Raw genomic sequence first — 17404 nt, 5'->3', positions numbered from 1 at the left:
CGGATACCGTTGATTCCCGTGAGGGGCCCCCTTGGTTTTTTTTTTAAAAATTTTTGGACGGCTCAGATCGGCTGTCTGGTGGCCGGAGACGGCCCGGCTCGACCGTCGGTACGATTTCCCTCCGCCGGCACCCATTATCATAGCAACAGTCTTATTTTTTGTATAAGGCAATTTCAAGCTCAAAAATCATGTGTTTACGCAAATAATTTTCCTATCACTATGGATCTTATTTGATAGATCTCATTGAGATCTTTAATACGGTGCAAAAAAAAATTGAATTTTTTTTCATTTACATTATTTTTGAGTTTGAAAATATGAAAGAAACTTTTTATTTGGGCTTTATGGAATGACCCTTCTTATTTTTGAATGAGAAGTGGCAAAATAAGTACTTATTTTTTAAGAAGATTTCCGGAACGGAGCCTTAGGGTGTGTTCCACATTCTCTTCTTAAAAAATAAGTACTTATTCCCACTTCCCAAGAAAGGTCACTCTCTTACAATACATCACCTCTAATTCAAAAAAGAAGCTACTTTTTAAAAAATAAGTACTTGTTTCTAAAACCGAAACGGGGCCTTACTAAGTATCAAGTTTTTTTTTATTTTTTTAAAATGTCTGAATTTGTTCGAAAAAAAAAAAACATATTTCTTCTTAAATTTTTAGCATGATGGATCAAACATTCTTTGTGGTACGGAGGAAATATATTGATCTTTTAGGGTTTTTGGGGTGCCACCTCGATGTTGAAATCATGGCTCCGCCACCGTTGCAAATGCATGCGTCCAAGATCATTCTATACACATGCTCTTACTTAATAGACAAAAAACTCACACACCTCAAACGATTCCACATACATTTGTGCATTGTCGACTATTATTAGCATTTTTAGGCACCCTTTGATCTAATTTTTTATAGACTTTTTAACCGGGTCTTTTTATTTTTTTGCTCGTAATTCTTATTAAATTTGGGTCAAATTTTTACGCCACATTATTTGTCTCAATGAGAGAAATTGAGAAAATAAAAAATATATATACCGAAGGTGAAAAATTATAGAAGACGACGGAAAATATCCAAAAAGTCATTTTTTTTTTTGGTAATCGAGGAACAATCCTGCAGCCGAGCCACTATTGGACTCGACTGCGCAATCCAAACCTCAGGAGAGACTAGCACAGCAACTCACCGCCATGGCCCCTCACTTAAATCATGGTTTGTCTCTACGGAGAATCGAACCCTGCTATGTTGCAAGCGCATGTTCACCTTTACCACGTAGATGGGGATGTGCTTTTTTTTAGTCTTTTTTCTCATCTTATACAAATTTTCTCACTTTTTTGATTTCCCAGATGAACAATGTATAATAGTACTATAAAAATTCAACTCAAATCTATGAAAATTAAGAGAAACTAAAATAAAAAAATAAAATAAAAAAAACACCGTAAGCGAGTGTCTCCAAAAAGTTAGTCAAAGGGTGCCTTAATTAATTCATAATGGGTACTCAGGCAAAGATTTTTCTGGTGCTAATTTCAAAATACAGGCAACCAACAGCGGCATTTAACCAGGTCCTGGTTCGTAAATTCCGCCCGTGCAGCACCTTTTTACTACAAAACACAGGCCCCCCCATTAACCACTCTCTCTCTCTCTCTCCTTGGAAATTTTTCTTTCATCTTGGAGAGAAAAAAGCAATAATGGTTGATGAGTTCATGATATGCATTGACAGGCTGATTGCATCAGCATGCTTAGAATCCGTCAACGAAAGAGAAAGACTGCTGGGAGGTGGTGATGATGAAGTTGTTACCCAAAACAATCTGCCCTCTGTTACAAGTAATGGGAAGAACAAAAATAGTGGAGGCGAAGGGTGTTCGAAGATCGTGAGGGAGTGCAGGATTTGTCAAGAAGAAGATGAAGAGCATGAGATGGAGGCTCCCTGTGCCTGTAATGGAACTCTGAAGGTGGGTTTTTTTCCCTCTTATTTTTGCATAAATTTTGGTCTTTTTTTCACATTTCTTCAAATTTACCTAGAATTTGTATTGGGTTTGTTGGAAGATGTGTTTTTGAGGGATTGATTGTGATTTTTTTTTATTTTGCTTTTTTCCATGTTGGTGTTTATTGATTCCCCTTTGCCTGTATAAAGGTCTTTAATTTTCCGGGTTTTCGCTTATTTTTTGCGTAAATTCTTATTATTTTCTTCACATTTAGGGAAATTTATTGAGAATTTGTATTGGGTTTGTTGGAAAATGGGTTTTGTAGCGTTTAAGGGCTGAGTTGATTTTTCATGTTGGTTTTTCCATGGGGTTTTTTTGTTGGTTTGTGCCTTTTGTTTATTTCCCTGTGCCTGTGGTGAAACTCATAGGCCCATAATTTACTGGGTTTTTTCTCTCTTATTTTTGCATAAATTTTTCGTCTTTTTTTCACATTTGTCGAATTTGTCGTGGGTTTTGTTGGAAAATGTGTTTTTGATGCCTTTCAGGTCCTGATTTTTGATTTCTTATGTTGGTTTTTCCATGTGGGTTTTTGTTTGTTTGTGCATTTGTTCAAAGTATGAATACTCTCTCTCTCTCTCTCTCTCTCTCTCTCTCTCTCTCTCGCTCTCTCTCCGTTTGTTTGTTTTTTTTTTTTATATGTACGTGTCGGAAACTATCAGGTAATTTTTCTGGGTTTTATCTTTTTCTTCATTTTTAATTCTGTATTTCACATGTCTATCGTACTGGTTTGCTTGAAAAATGTGTTTCGTCGTCTTCGAGGACTGATTTTAAATTATTTTTTTTGCTGGTTTTTCAATGTGGGTCTTTGTGGGTTTGTGCAGTTATTGGATTCTTTGAATGTTTGAATATTCTCTGTATTTTCTCGTGTATTTTTGGGAATAGAAACGAATCAATAACTGAAGGACTAATTTGAAGTAAACGTTTCTTCTACGAAATGTGAGTTTCATCTCTTGATTCCATGCTATTTCCCCTTTTTGAATTTGCTTTAGGGTTCATGTTCTCGATTTTTTAAATTTATTTTTTTAATTTTTCTTGAACTTTTCTGAGTCTTCTCCATTTTTGCGGGTTCTTTTTTCTTTTTTTATAATCAGCCGTTCGGGCCAGGTTATTTCGGATTCATTTTCATCTCATTCTTTTGTTACTTTGATCGTCCACATTTCTCTCCCTTGACTGATTAGAGATTGTTTTAGCCTTCAAATTAGGTTTTTGTGTAAAGCCATTACTTTTCAAATTTGATGTGGATTATCCTATAAGATCAATCATTGTGTAACGTTCTGATTTTTTCTTGCTGCTTTGAATGTGGTTGCATAAATAACTTCATTTCATTGTTGGAGTTTTATTTACCAAGATGCAATATCTCCATGCCTGTGCTTTCGATTTGGTCCGTTTTTCCGGCATATTCCAATTGATCCATTTTGCTTCTTATTGCTCTTTTTTCATGCCGGCAGGGCTTTTTGGCATATTCTTCATAGTGATGTTAACAAGCCTTCTACTGGCTTGTTGCTGTTTGAAAATTGGACATAGTATTGGAATATGTTTATAAACCGTGTGATATCCGGACATAACCGGGTCACAAATGTTTTTGGAGCCGTCTGATGCACATGGGTCCCTATGACGCAGGTAGGAACCACACACATCGGGTGGGTGCGAACACATCCGTGTCCGGATTTGTGTGTGGAGTCCGGACTCCGGGCATCTCTTTACAAAGCATTTTACTGTTATTATCCAAGTATGCTTATGATGATTGCAAAAGGTTTATCTCGGCTTTCTTCTCCCCTTGGTTATATATGGGTTTGCTGGGACAACTTCTCTTGTACTCTGTGAAGCATTAATCATTTGCTCATTCTGGTATGAGGATGTTGCTGAGTTGGTCTATCTGCGGTCCTCTGTCTGGTTTCCAGCATATGGTGCACAGTCATTTTTATTTTATATTTTGTTTCATTGCTCACTGTTTTAAAGTCTTCTTGTTTTTCTTCTCGTGTTATAGATTTCTATCAAGTTACTGCGATTATTCGTTTTTTTCCCCATTTTATTAACTAATCTACCTTTTAATTCCATTTGAATTTTAAGTCAATGCGACTGGGTAAAACACTACTAAAGTGTTCCTATTGTTGTTTTGCTACAATTGCCTTCTGCAGTTCGGATTTTCTGTATAAACTTGTAACTAATTCTGTCTCAAACTTTTATCTTGCCACTTATAACATATAGTCGCATAATTTACTTAGGTTGGAGATTTATGAATGTCTTCTGATTTTCTCTAGTATGCAATGTAGTTTGCTCATCGGAAGTGCATTCAGAGATGGTGCAACAAGAAAGGCGATATCACCTGTGAAATTTGCTATCAGGTTTGAATTTGTAGCTTCTGTATTTCTTTTCTTAAAGTACGTATATGTCAAGTCCGTGGAACTGACTAGTAATGTGTTGGTTCAATCTCTTTATAGGTCTATTCACCAAATTATATTGTTCCACCGCCAAGAGGCAATCCTGAGGTTATCGCCATTGATATCAGGTAACGGCTGAAGGCTACATCATACTTGTATCTTTGTGGTTGAAATCTACTCATAAAATTCGTGTGTCTTGATTCTTTGGTGAATTTAGCTTTGCACTTCAAGGTCTCTAGTGGAATTGCTATTGAGAGTCATCATTTACTTAAAATCGTGCTCTTTTTGGTTGATGGCAGACAGTGGAAAGAAAAACGAGTAGAAATCCATCTCAATAGTCCTTGTTCCATACATATGTGAAACTGCATATTTCATTTTTCTTTTCCTCCACTCTGCAACAAAATGGAGCATAAGAACTGTTCTCCTCGACAATGTTCTAAAAAGCACTCGGCGCTAGGTGGGCGGCCAACCACCTTCAACCTTCGAGACCTTTTAATCGGCCATTAATCGCCTTTTAGCAATTAGTTGGGTTTTTTTTTTTTTTTAAAAATATTCTGCAACCTCCCTACCATTAATAATTACAGATTTCCTAGTTGATGTGATATATCTTCTCTCCCAAAAAATTTCCTAGTTCGCTTTGGCTATTGGATACTCAATGTTAACACTTCTAAATGTTAACAATTCTCTACAATTCAAATATAGAGACATAGAAACTTGGTACTACCAAATAACTAACCAAGTACGAAATTACCAGTCAATTACAAAGTGCAACGTTCAATCCAAATGAAACCAAGTACGGAATTATTAGTCAATTACTCCTCTTCTTCTCCATATCCATCCATAACTTCGTCTCCATCAGACTCACACTCAAAATCGCCGTTTAATCGATTAACCGATTAATCACCGTTTAATTGCCAATTAATGGGCGATTAATGGGCGAATAATAGCCGCCGAATCCCGATTAATCTCCAGACCGCCTAATTCAAACGCCCAAGCATTAATCTGATCGGAGAGGCCATAAAACCGATTAATCGCCCATTAATCGGCGATTAAATGCGATTTTTAGAACACTGCTCCTCGATAAAGTAGACATTTGTAAGTGACAAAGAAGGAAACCCCAGTATACAGCATGGAATTAGCTGACTCCCTTTCTGTGTATACCATCTAATTGATTGGTTGACAACGTGTCAGAAAATCCGTATAGGCGTTAATGATGTAGCCCATTCTCTTTCATAGGGTTATAAACTTTGATGAGCTATGCATCCCAATAGCTTACTACTACAGAGAAGTCAACCGGTGGTTGTGGTTGTCATTTTCATTGAATTGGCTCCTAGTCCGGTGAAATAGTCCTGGATGATTCTTCTTGGTTAGTTCTTTGTGAATCCTTCTCTTTTGTCAATCTCAGTTGAGATATGTCTCCATTGCATCCAGGGTCGATCATAGCTACTGGGAAAGTAAGTTACCAGCCAACTTGTGCTTTTGGCAATTGGCAGTAGAGTTTGGATGCTACAAGTGCCTTGATGTCACTTGTTGTTCATGTTAACACTACGACAAATCTCAAGAAGGGAAATACAACTTATTTTGGCAAAAAAAAATTGAGATCAATGACAATTTTCAAGTTTCGGATGTGTTGGTTTTCTACTTCTGAGTTAGTCAGTTGAGTTCCTCAATTTTTGGAGTTATAGGGGGGCACTTTTTCAGTGGTAAGACTTTCTGAGAGCATCCACTTGTGTATAAGAAAGGTTAGATATGTCTCCAGTCCTCCCCTAACCACCACATTGGTTGGGGATTACATGGGAACTGCTATTGTTGTTCTGATAGTCAAGAGCAACCAAATGTCATCAGTTGCTACAGAACTTTCTTAGTTAGGAATGTTTGCGATGCAGACATGGTTTTAGGTGGCTTCTGCAATACAAGTGTTCCATAGAATTGATTGGAGGAAGGTTTAAGTTCAAGACTTACGTTGAACTGGGATGTCAAAGAATTTGGGTTGAACTGGGATGCCAAAGAGTGTGGGTTGTTTCGTGTTCACAAATGCAAATATAGTAGCTTTGGCCTAGAGGCTAGTAGCTTAGTCTTTGTTTGACCAGTAGCCTCATGATTTTTCTAACTGGCAGTATCATGATTGTTACTGAAAAATGCACATAATGGAATTACTTATTAGAGAAACAATCAGCTAGGATATTAGTTTGCATGCATGATTGAGACTCTACTGTTTTATAGACCTCGTTTCTGGCAGCAAGGAACTTCCGTTAGTCACTTGGCGGAAATGTATTTGCTGCTGTCAATTGGATGTAGAGTGGCTTTTCAAGTCTGTCAATTGGACATAGAGTGGCATGATTCGCAAAAAAGAGACAAAGATTGGTGATAACAATAGCATTTCTTAAATGTTTCTATGGACTCTTCTGCAATGTAGTTTCGATGACATAGGTCTCAAATTGACTAGTGAATGAACTGATCATCTCTAGCTGTAGATTAGCTAAGACTGCTCTAAGAGCATCCACAGTGGTATAAGGTTTATAAGGTTAGCAACATTTGCTCAAAAAGAGCTCACATTGGAATAACCAAACTTAGAAACATCTTAGCAACTCATCAAATTTTGGCTCTTGGATAATCAAAACTACCAGCCTTTTGTCAATAATCAAATTTAATTGTGTTTACATTTCTTCAATCAAGTACATCATCATTACACAAAAACCTTCTTTCTTTCATTTTCAACATGTTTATAACAAAAATACTTTTAAAAACAGTTTTTATTTTTTTTGCAAAAACAGTTTTTTTACACTTTTTTTTTATTAAAACTGTTTTTCCCAAATTTTTTTTAAACAATTTTGTTTCGAAACAGTTTTTTTATTAAAACTTTTTTTTTCAAAAACTGTTTTTTTTTTAAACTTTTTCCCAAAAACTGTTTTTTTTTAATCAAAGTTTTCAAAAAACTATTTTCTCTTTTTCTAATAACCTATTTTTATTAGTTTGAAAACTATTTAAAAAAAATTGTTTTCTATGTCACAATTTCTAGATTTTTATAAGTTAAAAAGGTGATGTGGCAAGTTTTGGTTATTCAATTTTGATTGTACCATTGTGAACCTCTATATTGCTAACTCTAGCAATTCCTTAAATGGATAACCACCAAAAGATGATGTGGCAACTTTTGATTATTCCATTGTGGATGCTCTAAGTAGTTACATTTCTTCTCTTGAATCGGGTTTCCTTCTGTTAAGTATCCTGGATAGCCTCTCTTATTTACTTTTCATATTTTCTTCAGGCAAGCATGGGGGCCACATATCGATCTCCGGGATCCTCGTTTCCTGGCTTTAACTGTTGCGGAGCGTCAGTTATTGGAATCGGATTATGATGAATATACTGTTGCAAACAATAGCAGCCTCGCCTGCTTCCGCTATGTGGCTATCATGGTACGTAACCCAAAGGCTACTTAACACAAAAGAACAAAAAAACAAATGCCTGCTTATATAGATTTTGGAGGTAGTGGTTTTGCCTTCGCGATACTGAGACCTTGGATTTGCCATGTGGACAGTTAATGTTTATCTTGCTTATACGCCAAGTTCTGATGCTCTCGAGAGATTTTGGGATGGTACAAGAACCTTCAACATTTTTCAATGTAAGTCCTAGATTTTTTTCAATGTTTTACATACATATTCACGAATGCACAAAACTCTAATTTTCATATATAGAAAGATATTGAAATACTGCATCTTCAGAATTTTCTCTTTCCAGAAAACCTATGGGATCTGAATCCTGACATCATTGGGGTAGCGAATGTTGTTGAAGTCTTGGTCTTTACACTCTCCCATTCTTTTCAATAACTTCTTAAGATCTTTTTATATTTCCGCCACATATTAAAATTTTCTATGAGAATACACAGATTTACATTCATAAGTTCCCCGAAAACTTTCTTGAGTATCTGTTAAGAGACCAATTTTGTAGTTAGTTTACAGTGGTTTTACAGTACTTGATATTTAAGTTATACGAAGAAAATAGTGATTGGAAAGCAAAGTAAATCTTGGGGAGTTTCAGGTTTCCCTTCTTCAACTTGCTGGTTTTCTTCTTCCATGCTATGTAATGGCCCGCTCGTGTTGCATGATGCAAAACCGAAGAAGGCGGCAGGTTTGTCAATTTCTACAAGCCTCTCACCTCTATTTTCTAGTGCTTCAAATGTTTCTGACATGAAAATGAAGATAATGATTCCTAGAGGAAACAAACAGAAAAGAAAAAAAATGCCACCAGCTGTGAAGTTAGGATTGTCTTCTTTTCTTTTCTTTTTTTTTATGTGTGAGCTGGTGTAGAATGAATTACCAATTCGATGGAAGTAGTATCTAATGATAAAGCTCCAACGGTGCGTCTAAAGTGGTATCTGAAATTTTGACATTCTCAATTTAAGAGAAAAATAGGGAATTCCTCGAGCCCTATTTTACCTCATCCCAGTTCTCTATGCTATGAGTCTGATGGTAAAATTACAAGCATTATCCTTACAATTTGATAAGACAATGCAAGCTGCTTGAGGAGGTCTGGTTTCTACATGCTGTTGTTTTTGATACGTCAAAAAGCATCTCTTATAGGAGCCTGATTGAGTTTTTCTCAGCGATGCTAGTATGATGTGAAATTCTAGCTTTGCATGGTCTTTACAATATATATGTTTTTTACCCTTGCAATCATGTTGGCTTCAGTTTCAACCGATCGTGCCTTTCTGGTTTCACTTCACAGTGGTTAATTTTTTATGCGGATAATATGTGCAATCTCATTTACCTAATTCTTATTTTTTGTTAGAGCTGAGAAGGTACCAATCCAAGGCAGTCGGTTCTTCCACTCTTCTATGCCCATCCTATGTATGCTGTCCCTGGGCAAGATCTTTTGCACACTGCAGTTTCTCCAGTATCTGGATCAAATGGTGGTTTCATGTCAGAGAAAGTAAGTGCACTGAATACTTGTAGCTCTCCTGAAGCTACGTGAGAACTCGAAAGCAAATGTAAATGTAAATATTGAGTTCATTAGGTTTTCTTTTTTTAACCTAGAGTATCGCTTTTGTTGTATGAAATATGCTATTTTTGCTTTTTGGGCATTGTCTGGAAAAAAAGGTATATTGGAAAACCAGCTTTTAAATAAGCTAAAAAAAATGATTGATGATAATTCAGAAGCTTCATTTTGATACTTTCGAGTTCTTCTGCTTCTAGCAAATAAACTTCAGCTGCAACAACACCAGTTTCGTTTGGATGGATGCCCTACTAGTCTCTTGTGAGGACAGCAAGTATTTCTGGTGAAACTTCCATTTGTAGTGCTAATATTCAAGTTCTGAAACTTATCATACAAGTCTGGCATGCTGGATTTAGCAGTACCTTGGTGTTAACTGTTAAGGAAGCTGGTGGTTTGTGCAAAAATTGCAGTACCTTGTATGCTACTAAAATTTAGGTTTCTTGGATATTATCGAACATGATGCCATCGACAAAGCTTAATAAACAAAATGGTCTTGTATAGTTAGTGCCAATTGTTTGGGATGTGGGGTTTGGTTTGGTTTTGTCTGTGTTACTAAAAGCCATATTCCAGGTGAGTAAAAAAGCCTCGGTTCAAAAGGAGGTGGGTAGAAAACCTGGAGAGGTCCTGTTCTGAATTGTGAACCATTACAGGCTCAATGGGTGATTATTAACGGCTCCAGAGTCGGGCCCATTTCATCCTAACTATGCATTTGTGTGGACTCCATCGCAAAGTGCGTGTACATGAATGTGCTCCAAGATCACTTAATAGTATATCCTTTTTTTCCCACTCAATGATTGCAATCGCTTCTTGATCGCTTAAGGGTGTATCCCACTCAATGATTGCAATCGCTTCTTTTATGCCTCTCTGTATGGAGCTGAGGGTTGTTCATGAAAAGGATCAAATTGAACCCATCGTGGTAAGTTGGTAACAGGTAATTTTTCTCCTATTCTGAGAACATAAAATAAATTCTGTGGAAAACTAATGTAGGGAATCATGTGGCTAGAATTGCCCACATATTTCACATATCCGTAAAAAATAAACAGTTTGGATTATCAAAGTGGGTCCACTAGACTAGCCACGATCTTTGTTATTTTCTGGCCAATCAGTGAACCGGAGACAAACCAAGTTGTAGTATAGGCATAGCACGAGGGAACTTGAATTTTCTTTTGTTACAATTTTGATTTGAGAGGAAGAGGGAAAGCTGCAGCTTAAAATTGGGAGGGTCAAACCAGAAGAGAATCAATTAAAGAAGTTGATGCCATTAAAGCTTAGGGATGCCGTTAAAGCTTAGGGAGGTGTGTTTGGAACTTGAGGAAAGAAATGGAAAGGTGGACAAAATTTTAAAAATTTTCCCTCCATTGTTTGGTTTCTACTTGGAAAGAAAGTGAAGGGAAAGTTTAAAAAGCAAGTTGAATTTTCCCTCCAATTTTTTCTGAACTTTCCTTCTAATTTTCCTCTTCACTATTTTTCCCTTCTTTTCCATTTCCTTTTCCCAAGTAAAGGAAAAGAAAATACGGGAAGTCTAGAAACCATTTACCATCCAGAGAACAAAAATCAAGAAGTAAAAGAGATTTGAGTTTGGGCCAGGCCTATTATTAGAAGAAGCCCAGTCAGATCCAATACAAAATGGAGGCCCATGTACCCTTCAAGATTAGGACCCCGGAACCCACCCAACTTAGTTGGGTGTTTCCTTCAAAAAAACACAAGGCACGTTTTCGCTAGCACTCAAGCTTCGACATAGGTGCGGTGAGATTATTCTCTATAGACGAATATGTGATATTCGATACTCCCTGGTAGGCGTTAACCTACGGTAACATGGTTATATGATATTTTTGTGATTCGACCCTGGTAAGGTTTTCAACAGGATCAAAATTTGATTATCCCACATAGTAGGGAAAAAAAAAACACTGGGACACAAGAAACCAAAGTCACAAGGAAAGAAACATGTCCCAAATAGATGTATCGTTGATCAAAGAACTGGCGGACAGATAATTGTTAAAGTTTGATTTGAAAGCGTTACAATTTTTTAATATATGCTAGGGGAGCTTGTCTTGTGTTTGAAATGAGCTGATCTGAAACGAGCCTTAACGAGCTGATCACTAACGGATTTTGAGTAGCTTGAAATTCTTGATACCTTATAAGTTGAACAAGTCAAGCTTGCTTGAGTTGAACTTGGCTTAAAAGCTTAAAAAATAAATATATAAATAAAAATTTGAGATTGATTTGTTTACGTAACAAATCTAATATCTCAAACGAGGTTTTAACGAGCGAATATGAGCAATTTAGTTCGTTGTTAGCCCTACAACTAGACTACACTATAGAGACGAATCATATCTGAGCCTACAAACACAGATCTCTACATACAGACCTTCTGTATCGTAGAGCAAGTGCAACAATCCTATTCAAAATAACTAGTCTAAAAATGTTTTATCTTTTTCTCGGCAAAAGTTAGCATTGACTAGTTGCTTTTTACCTGGGCCTCCGCTGATCGTCCTTTTTATTTTCCTCTCTTGCATAAAATATATTTCCTCAAGATAGAAAAATAATTTTTCTTTTTGGGGAAGAAGTAATAAAACAATAATGTTAATGTTAAAACTATTGAGCTGTATATATTGAGGCTGCAGTGGTAGATTTTTGGAGTTTCGACTAGGAAAAATAGCTTGTCCCGATCCGCTGAGATTCTTGATTTGACTTAGGCTCTTGCACTCGCCCTTAATTAGCACACTACAATCAACAAAAGAAAAAAACAAGAAAATTGATTAAAAATCTCCGACAAAATGACGCGGCAACCTAATCTTGCTGCTAATATTTTCAGAGGGGATAGAGATTGATGTGATAATAAGTTAATGACAATTAGTCATTTTCACTAATCCCCAATTAAGTAAAGCAAGATAAGGATGTTCATGTTGAGTGAAAGAGACATAGTAGAAAGTTAGAAACATGTTCAGAACAGAAATATGGGCGGAGGGGACTCATCATCCCATGCATTAACAAAGGCTCCGTTCTGCCGACTCAAACAAGTCATGTGAATTAAAGGTAATATATTGTGAGAGAATGACCCATTTTGTAAAATAAAAAATAAAGCGCTTAAAAAATAAAAATCTTAGCAAAACGGGACTTAGAAAAAAGTACAAAATTGGGCATATTCTTTTCGTCCTTCGCAAAAAGCTTGTGCTTTTGACAATGATTTATCACCTTCAAGATGTCTTTTCGGAACTCTTTTAAAGTAAATTTGTTATAACTTAAAACAAAAAAGCAAGCTCTCTTAAAACGGTCTTGCTATTGTCAGCTCACTGGACTGATAATAAACACATTAAAAGACAAGGAAAATACGTATTTTTGTGTACTTTATATAATTTTTAATACACATTCACACATTCATTATTGTCAGCCCATTGGGTTGATTTTAGAATTTTCCCTCTTAAAAAAGTGATGTTGATTACCCCAGCATTCCTTTGATATTAACCTACTACATTCAAACATAGGAGTTTTTTTTTTAACACACATTAAAGTAGGCTTGTTTAGCTTTTGAAGTTTATATTTTCCTTTTTATTCGTAATTTGATACTTACACTTGATTCTCTTACTTGCAACTTATATCCAAATTAATGACAAGAAAATATGCAATACTTTTTGTTTTTCCAATTGTTTTAATTTTGTAGCGATACGAGTACCAAAAAAAACATTTAACAAGTACAACTATTTTCTTCCACCTTTCATAATTATGCTGCCTCTTTCTTTTTGACATTAGTACAATTGTTATCTTTAGAGAATTATGACGCTGATAATTATGATATGTCAGTACTGCTCTAGCGTAATCATAACACCATAGTAGCGCTATTTGCATTCTTCCTGATGCGGCACCTTACGTGACCCGGCCAATCGTATGCTCTATGTAAGACCTATCAAGTGAAACGGGTAGCATTGTATTGAGCCCTACTATTTAGCGACGTGGGTGGCTTTATGCATAGAACCATTTCATGTGATACCCAAAAAAATTGCTAAGGGCAAAGTAGTCTCATAGTATTATTATTTTTTCAATTTGACTTGTGAAATTGTTCAAACAATTGAGAAAATCAAAAAGTCAAAACTAGACAAATAGTAATAAATGAGGGGAGTGCTCTAGTCCTATTTACCGGTCCTATCTGTATTTACTAGACAAATAGTAATAAATGAGGGTACTATTTTTGAATTAATTTGTTGTTCAATGGTACATATTTTGTATCTTTGACGGTGCATTAGTTAATTTGTTGAGATTTTTGGATATTTTGTTGTTGAATATTTATTAGTGTCTTTGACTCAATTAAAAATGTTGACTATCGGTTTTGCAGAAAAATCGAAGTGAACCGGTCACCGTGATTTTGGTTATGATTTAGATAAAATAAAAACCGGTGACTTTTGTTATGGTCTTGGATTTTATATGTTCTGGTTTTGCGAATAATCGAACTGAACTACATTGTTGTCATCCTTACACGCGTTTATAGATCTTCAATCAAGCTGATTTCTTACGTACAATAGTTTCTTTGCGTATTCTACAAGATAAACGATTACGATAACGACTAAGAGTCTGAAAGATTCATAGCTGTACACCATCAAGTAAGGGTCATCATCGGGTCGGCCCAACCTGCCAAGTCACTACCCAAGTCTGCCCCGTGGGCTAGGCTGAGCGGGTTTTTTTCTTTTTGCGGGCCGGGCTGTGTTTCTTAAGCTGAAGCCCAAGTCTGCCCACGGGCTAGCTCAATTTCCGGGCTGACGGGTCAAAGTTTGGGAGGGTTCATGGGCGGGCTCACGAGGCGGGCGACACAAATTTTGAAAAGAATAGTGGAAAAAGGAAACTTAAAAAGTTTGCGTGAAAAAATTATACCCCTAATTTTTTTTTTGAAAAATACTACACCCCTAGTTTGCAGAAAAAGACAATGATTAAATAATAAATATATAACATTCAAACATTATTATTATTTTTGCCTTGGAACATTTGGATGAAAATGGCATGCAGTAAAACTGCATATGCTTAAGTCTTCAAGGGCATAAGGAAGGAATGGGTATACTCCAAGGTCACTGATTTTTGGGCTATCGGACGGGTCTTACGAGCGGGTGTCATGGGGCAGGCCGAGTAAAAATTCATAGGCTCAAGCCTGGCCCATGAAAACTTCGGGCTGGGCTAACCTGCCCGTTGGACAGGCTTGGGCCGGGCAATAGCCCGACGAGCCAGGAAGATTTCGGGCGGGTACTGGCCTTCAGGCTGGTCACAGACCTTCGGACTAAATGATGACTCTTACTATCAAGGGAAGGACCGAATTAAGGAGAATGGAGATGAGCTCATCCTAAAAGGGAAAGGCCATAGTATATGGAGCAACTATTCGAATACAATTTTAAAAAACAACTCCGAACACTGCTATAACCATTTGATACATGAGAGTCAAGCATAACTTCAACGATTTGTGATAGAATTGTGTCCGGAGTTATGTCCGAACGGTTTGTTGGACTTTTGGTAGACTTTCCCTAGTATTCCGTATTAACAAACCTTGAAAAAAGGAAAGCGCGTGGGACCTACACAAGGACTAAATCCAGTCACATTGACTTTTCGAGCACGCGGGCCCCGGTACTTTGTGGGGCCCATTCACCATCAATCTCGTTCTGCGCCAATTTGCAGGGTGTGGCCCCACTCGCTCGCAGTGCCGTAATGCAACACGATGCGGACACCTGTCAGTATCAACCCACGGAAATTCAACAGTGGACACGTGTACGGTTGGCATGTAAAGTTGCTGCACCAGTACCTTAGTCACATACTCCTGGAATTACTCAAAATGGCCTTCGATCCCGTACTTAATTCTCGGTCTACGATTGCGCACTCGATTCTTACAGTCGCAAATTTTATATTTTGTTTGGAATAGTTTTTGAAATTTTTTTAATTGTTTCAAAAGTTTATAAAAGACTCTTTTCCGCTTTTGCACTTTAATACTCAGTTTGTATTTGCGCTCTTAATCATCACACTCATAAATTTTAATTGTTTCGAAGATTTTTGAAAGACATTTTTGCCACCCGCGTTCGGCCCGGGCATCATGACCAGTACAATTCCACCGTTTTCATTGATGAGGAAGGAGAATCAGAGAGGAAAGTGGGACCATTAACCAGAAACCTGCGTTCCTGAAAGCGGAAAGTGGAAACTAACCCCAGTACCCTGACTACGATTGCGCGCCAAAACATAAACGAAAATAGTACCAGTACTAAGGATTCAGCTCCCCTCGGTCCATGTAAATAGACTCGACTGTACTGTTGGCCCACTTTACGGCTTATTTCAGTTCCTCTTCGATGATCGAATTGTTCATTTTTTAGATCACGTTGAGACCAATAACTTGTAGAAAATCTTGTTGATCGAATATTGGTTAATATAAATTCGGAGAAAATTTATATTAAGACAAGCATGTTAAATGCGATGTGATCCCATGTTGGATTCGGAATCCTTTTTTTCCCCCCCTCAATATAGAAATGATATATCAACATAATTTTTAATATGATTAATGGTCAAGAAAATTTAAAAAGTAAACAATTTCGATTATCGAAATGGACCCAAAAGTGGGCAAACAGGGCAGTCATCCTCATCAATAAATTTTTTTTTCTTTATTTATGTAATGAAGCTTAAAAAAAAAACGAGTAAAAAGATTAGTTAAAAAATAAAAATAGAAAAACATTTAATTTTTTTCTTTATTTATGTAAAATCTACATAAAAAATTAACAAGTGAAAAGATTAGTTGAAAGAATAATCATGTCAAATTTCACGGAAAAAAAGAGAGTTATATGTGGTTGAAAATGAAAATGAGAAGCTAAAAAGTCATTTTCAATACCATACTAGTGAGTAATGAGAGGTTGTTACAAATACTATAACAACAATACAAATTTACTTACACACAAACTCACACATGATTACATAATTGAATGATTTTATTTTATTTATTATGTGCGTTCTGTACGCAGCTGTAGAGTTTTTACTTAAATTGGATTGTGAACTGGCCAATTTTTTTGGAATCGGATAGGTAGTTTCTATGAATAGACAATCCCTCCTCCTACATGTTTCCACTAGCAAAAAAAAAAAAGGCATTTTTTCTATCTAGTTCACATTAATTAACAAGTTTCAATATTTTACCATCTCGTTCACAATAATAAAAAAGTTGTCAACAAAAATTAAAATTTTTTTTTGCTACAGTAACTTTACTTACAAACCCATCTATTTTTATTCACTATCGAAAATAACTTGACATTTCTCAACAACTTATTTACTATCAAAAAAATCTACCAACTTGATTGCTACAATTTTTTTCTCAAAACTTATTCATTAGTGAAAACGACCCATGGTGTCCCAAACTTTGTCTTCATCACACATTTGTTTAGTCCCCCTACAAAAGTGTGTGATTGAGAAGAGTTTGGGGCACCAGGAGCACTGAATAATTACTCCACCTACACCACATATCAATGAAATTCAGCCGCAAGGGTTAGTTTGGTTGGTTAGTGGTTTTGCTTCCCGTGGTGTCCCAAACTCTGTATTCATCACACATTTGTTTAGTCCCCACTACAAAAGTGTGTGATTGAGAAGAGTTTGGGGCACCAGGAGCACTGAATAATTACTCCTCCTACACCGCGTATCCATGAATCAATGAAATTTAGCCGCAAGGGTTAGTTCGGTTGGTTAGCGGGTTTGCTCTCCGCACAATTGACAAATAATCTATTTTTGGAGTCAAACCGCAAGAAAGTAATTTATTGCGAATTTTCTAGTCTTGGCGTGAATGACCTATCTTTGCCTATACCAGAGCGGAGACTAGTCGAGATGCACGTAAGCTAATCTGAACACTCCAAATTGTCGAACCAAAAGAAAAAAGAGTACTGCTATGGGTACCGACGGTACCCATAGGGAAAATGCACCGACGGCCACCGGACGGCCGTCTCCGGTCACCGGACGGCCGATCCGAGCCGTCCAAAAATTTTAAAAAATAAAACCGAGTGGCCTTACGCGAGAATCAATGGCATCCGAGGTGTGTAGGGTACTTGATCCGAGCACCCATTTTTCG

The 17404-nt window shown here is 36.7% G+C and overlaps 1 protein-coding gene across 1 annotated transcript; it reads left to right on the top strand.

Moving 5' to 3' along the window:
- Positions 1–1506: 1506 nt before the first annotated feature.
- On the top strand, positions 1507–9519 carry LOC131300708 (uncharacterized). Its single transcript, XM_058326671.1, has 7 exons — positions 1507–1939; positions 4246–4317; positions 4414–4481; positions 7619–7766; positions 7889–7972; positions 8389–8478; positions 9139–9519. The coding sequence occupies exons 1-7, from the start codon at positions 1676–1678 to the stop codon at positions 9142–9144; spliced, it is 732 nt and encodes a 243-aa protein (XP_058182654.1). The 5' UTR covers positions 1507–1675; the 3' UTR covers positions 9145–9519.
- The last annotated feature ends 7885 nt before the right edge of the window (positions 9520–17404 follow it).

This window comes from Rhododendron vialii, chromosome 9a (assembly GCF_030253575.1).
Source record: "Rhododendron vialii isolate Sample 1 chromosome 9a, ASM3025357v1".
Classification (NCBI taxonomy): Eukaryota; Viridiplantae; Streptophyta; class Magnoliopsida; order Ericales; family Ericaceae; genus Rhododendron; species Rhododendron vialii.
The sequence above is the reverse complement of the archived record's forward strand: the minus strand, read 5'-3'. Positions and strand labels throughout refer to the sequence as shown.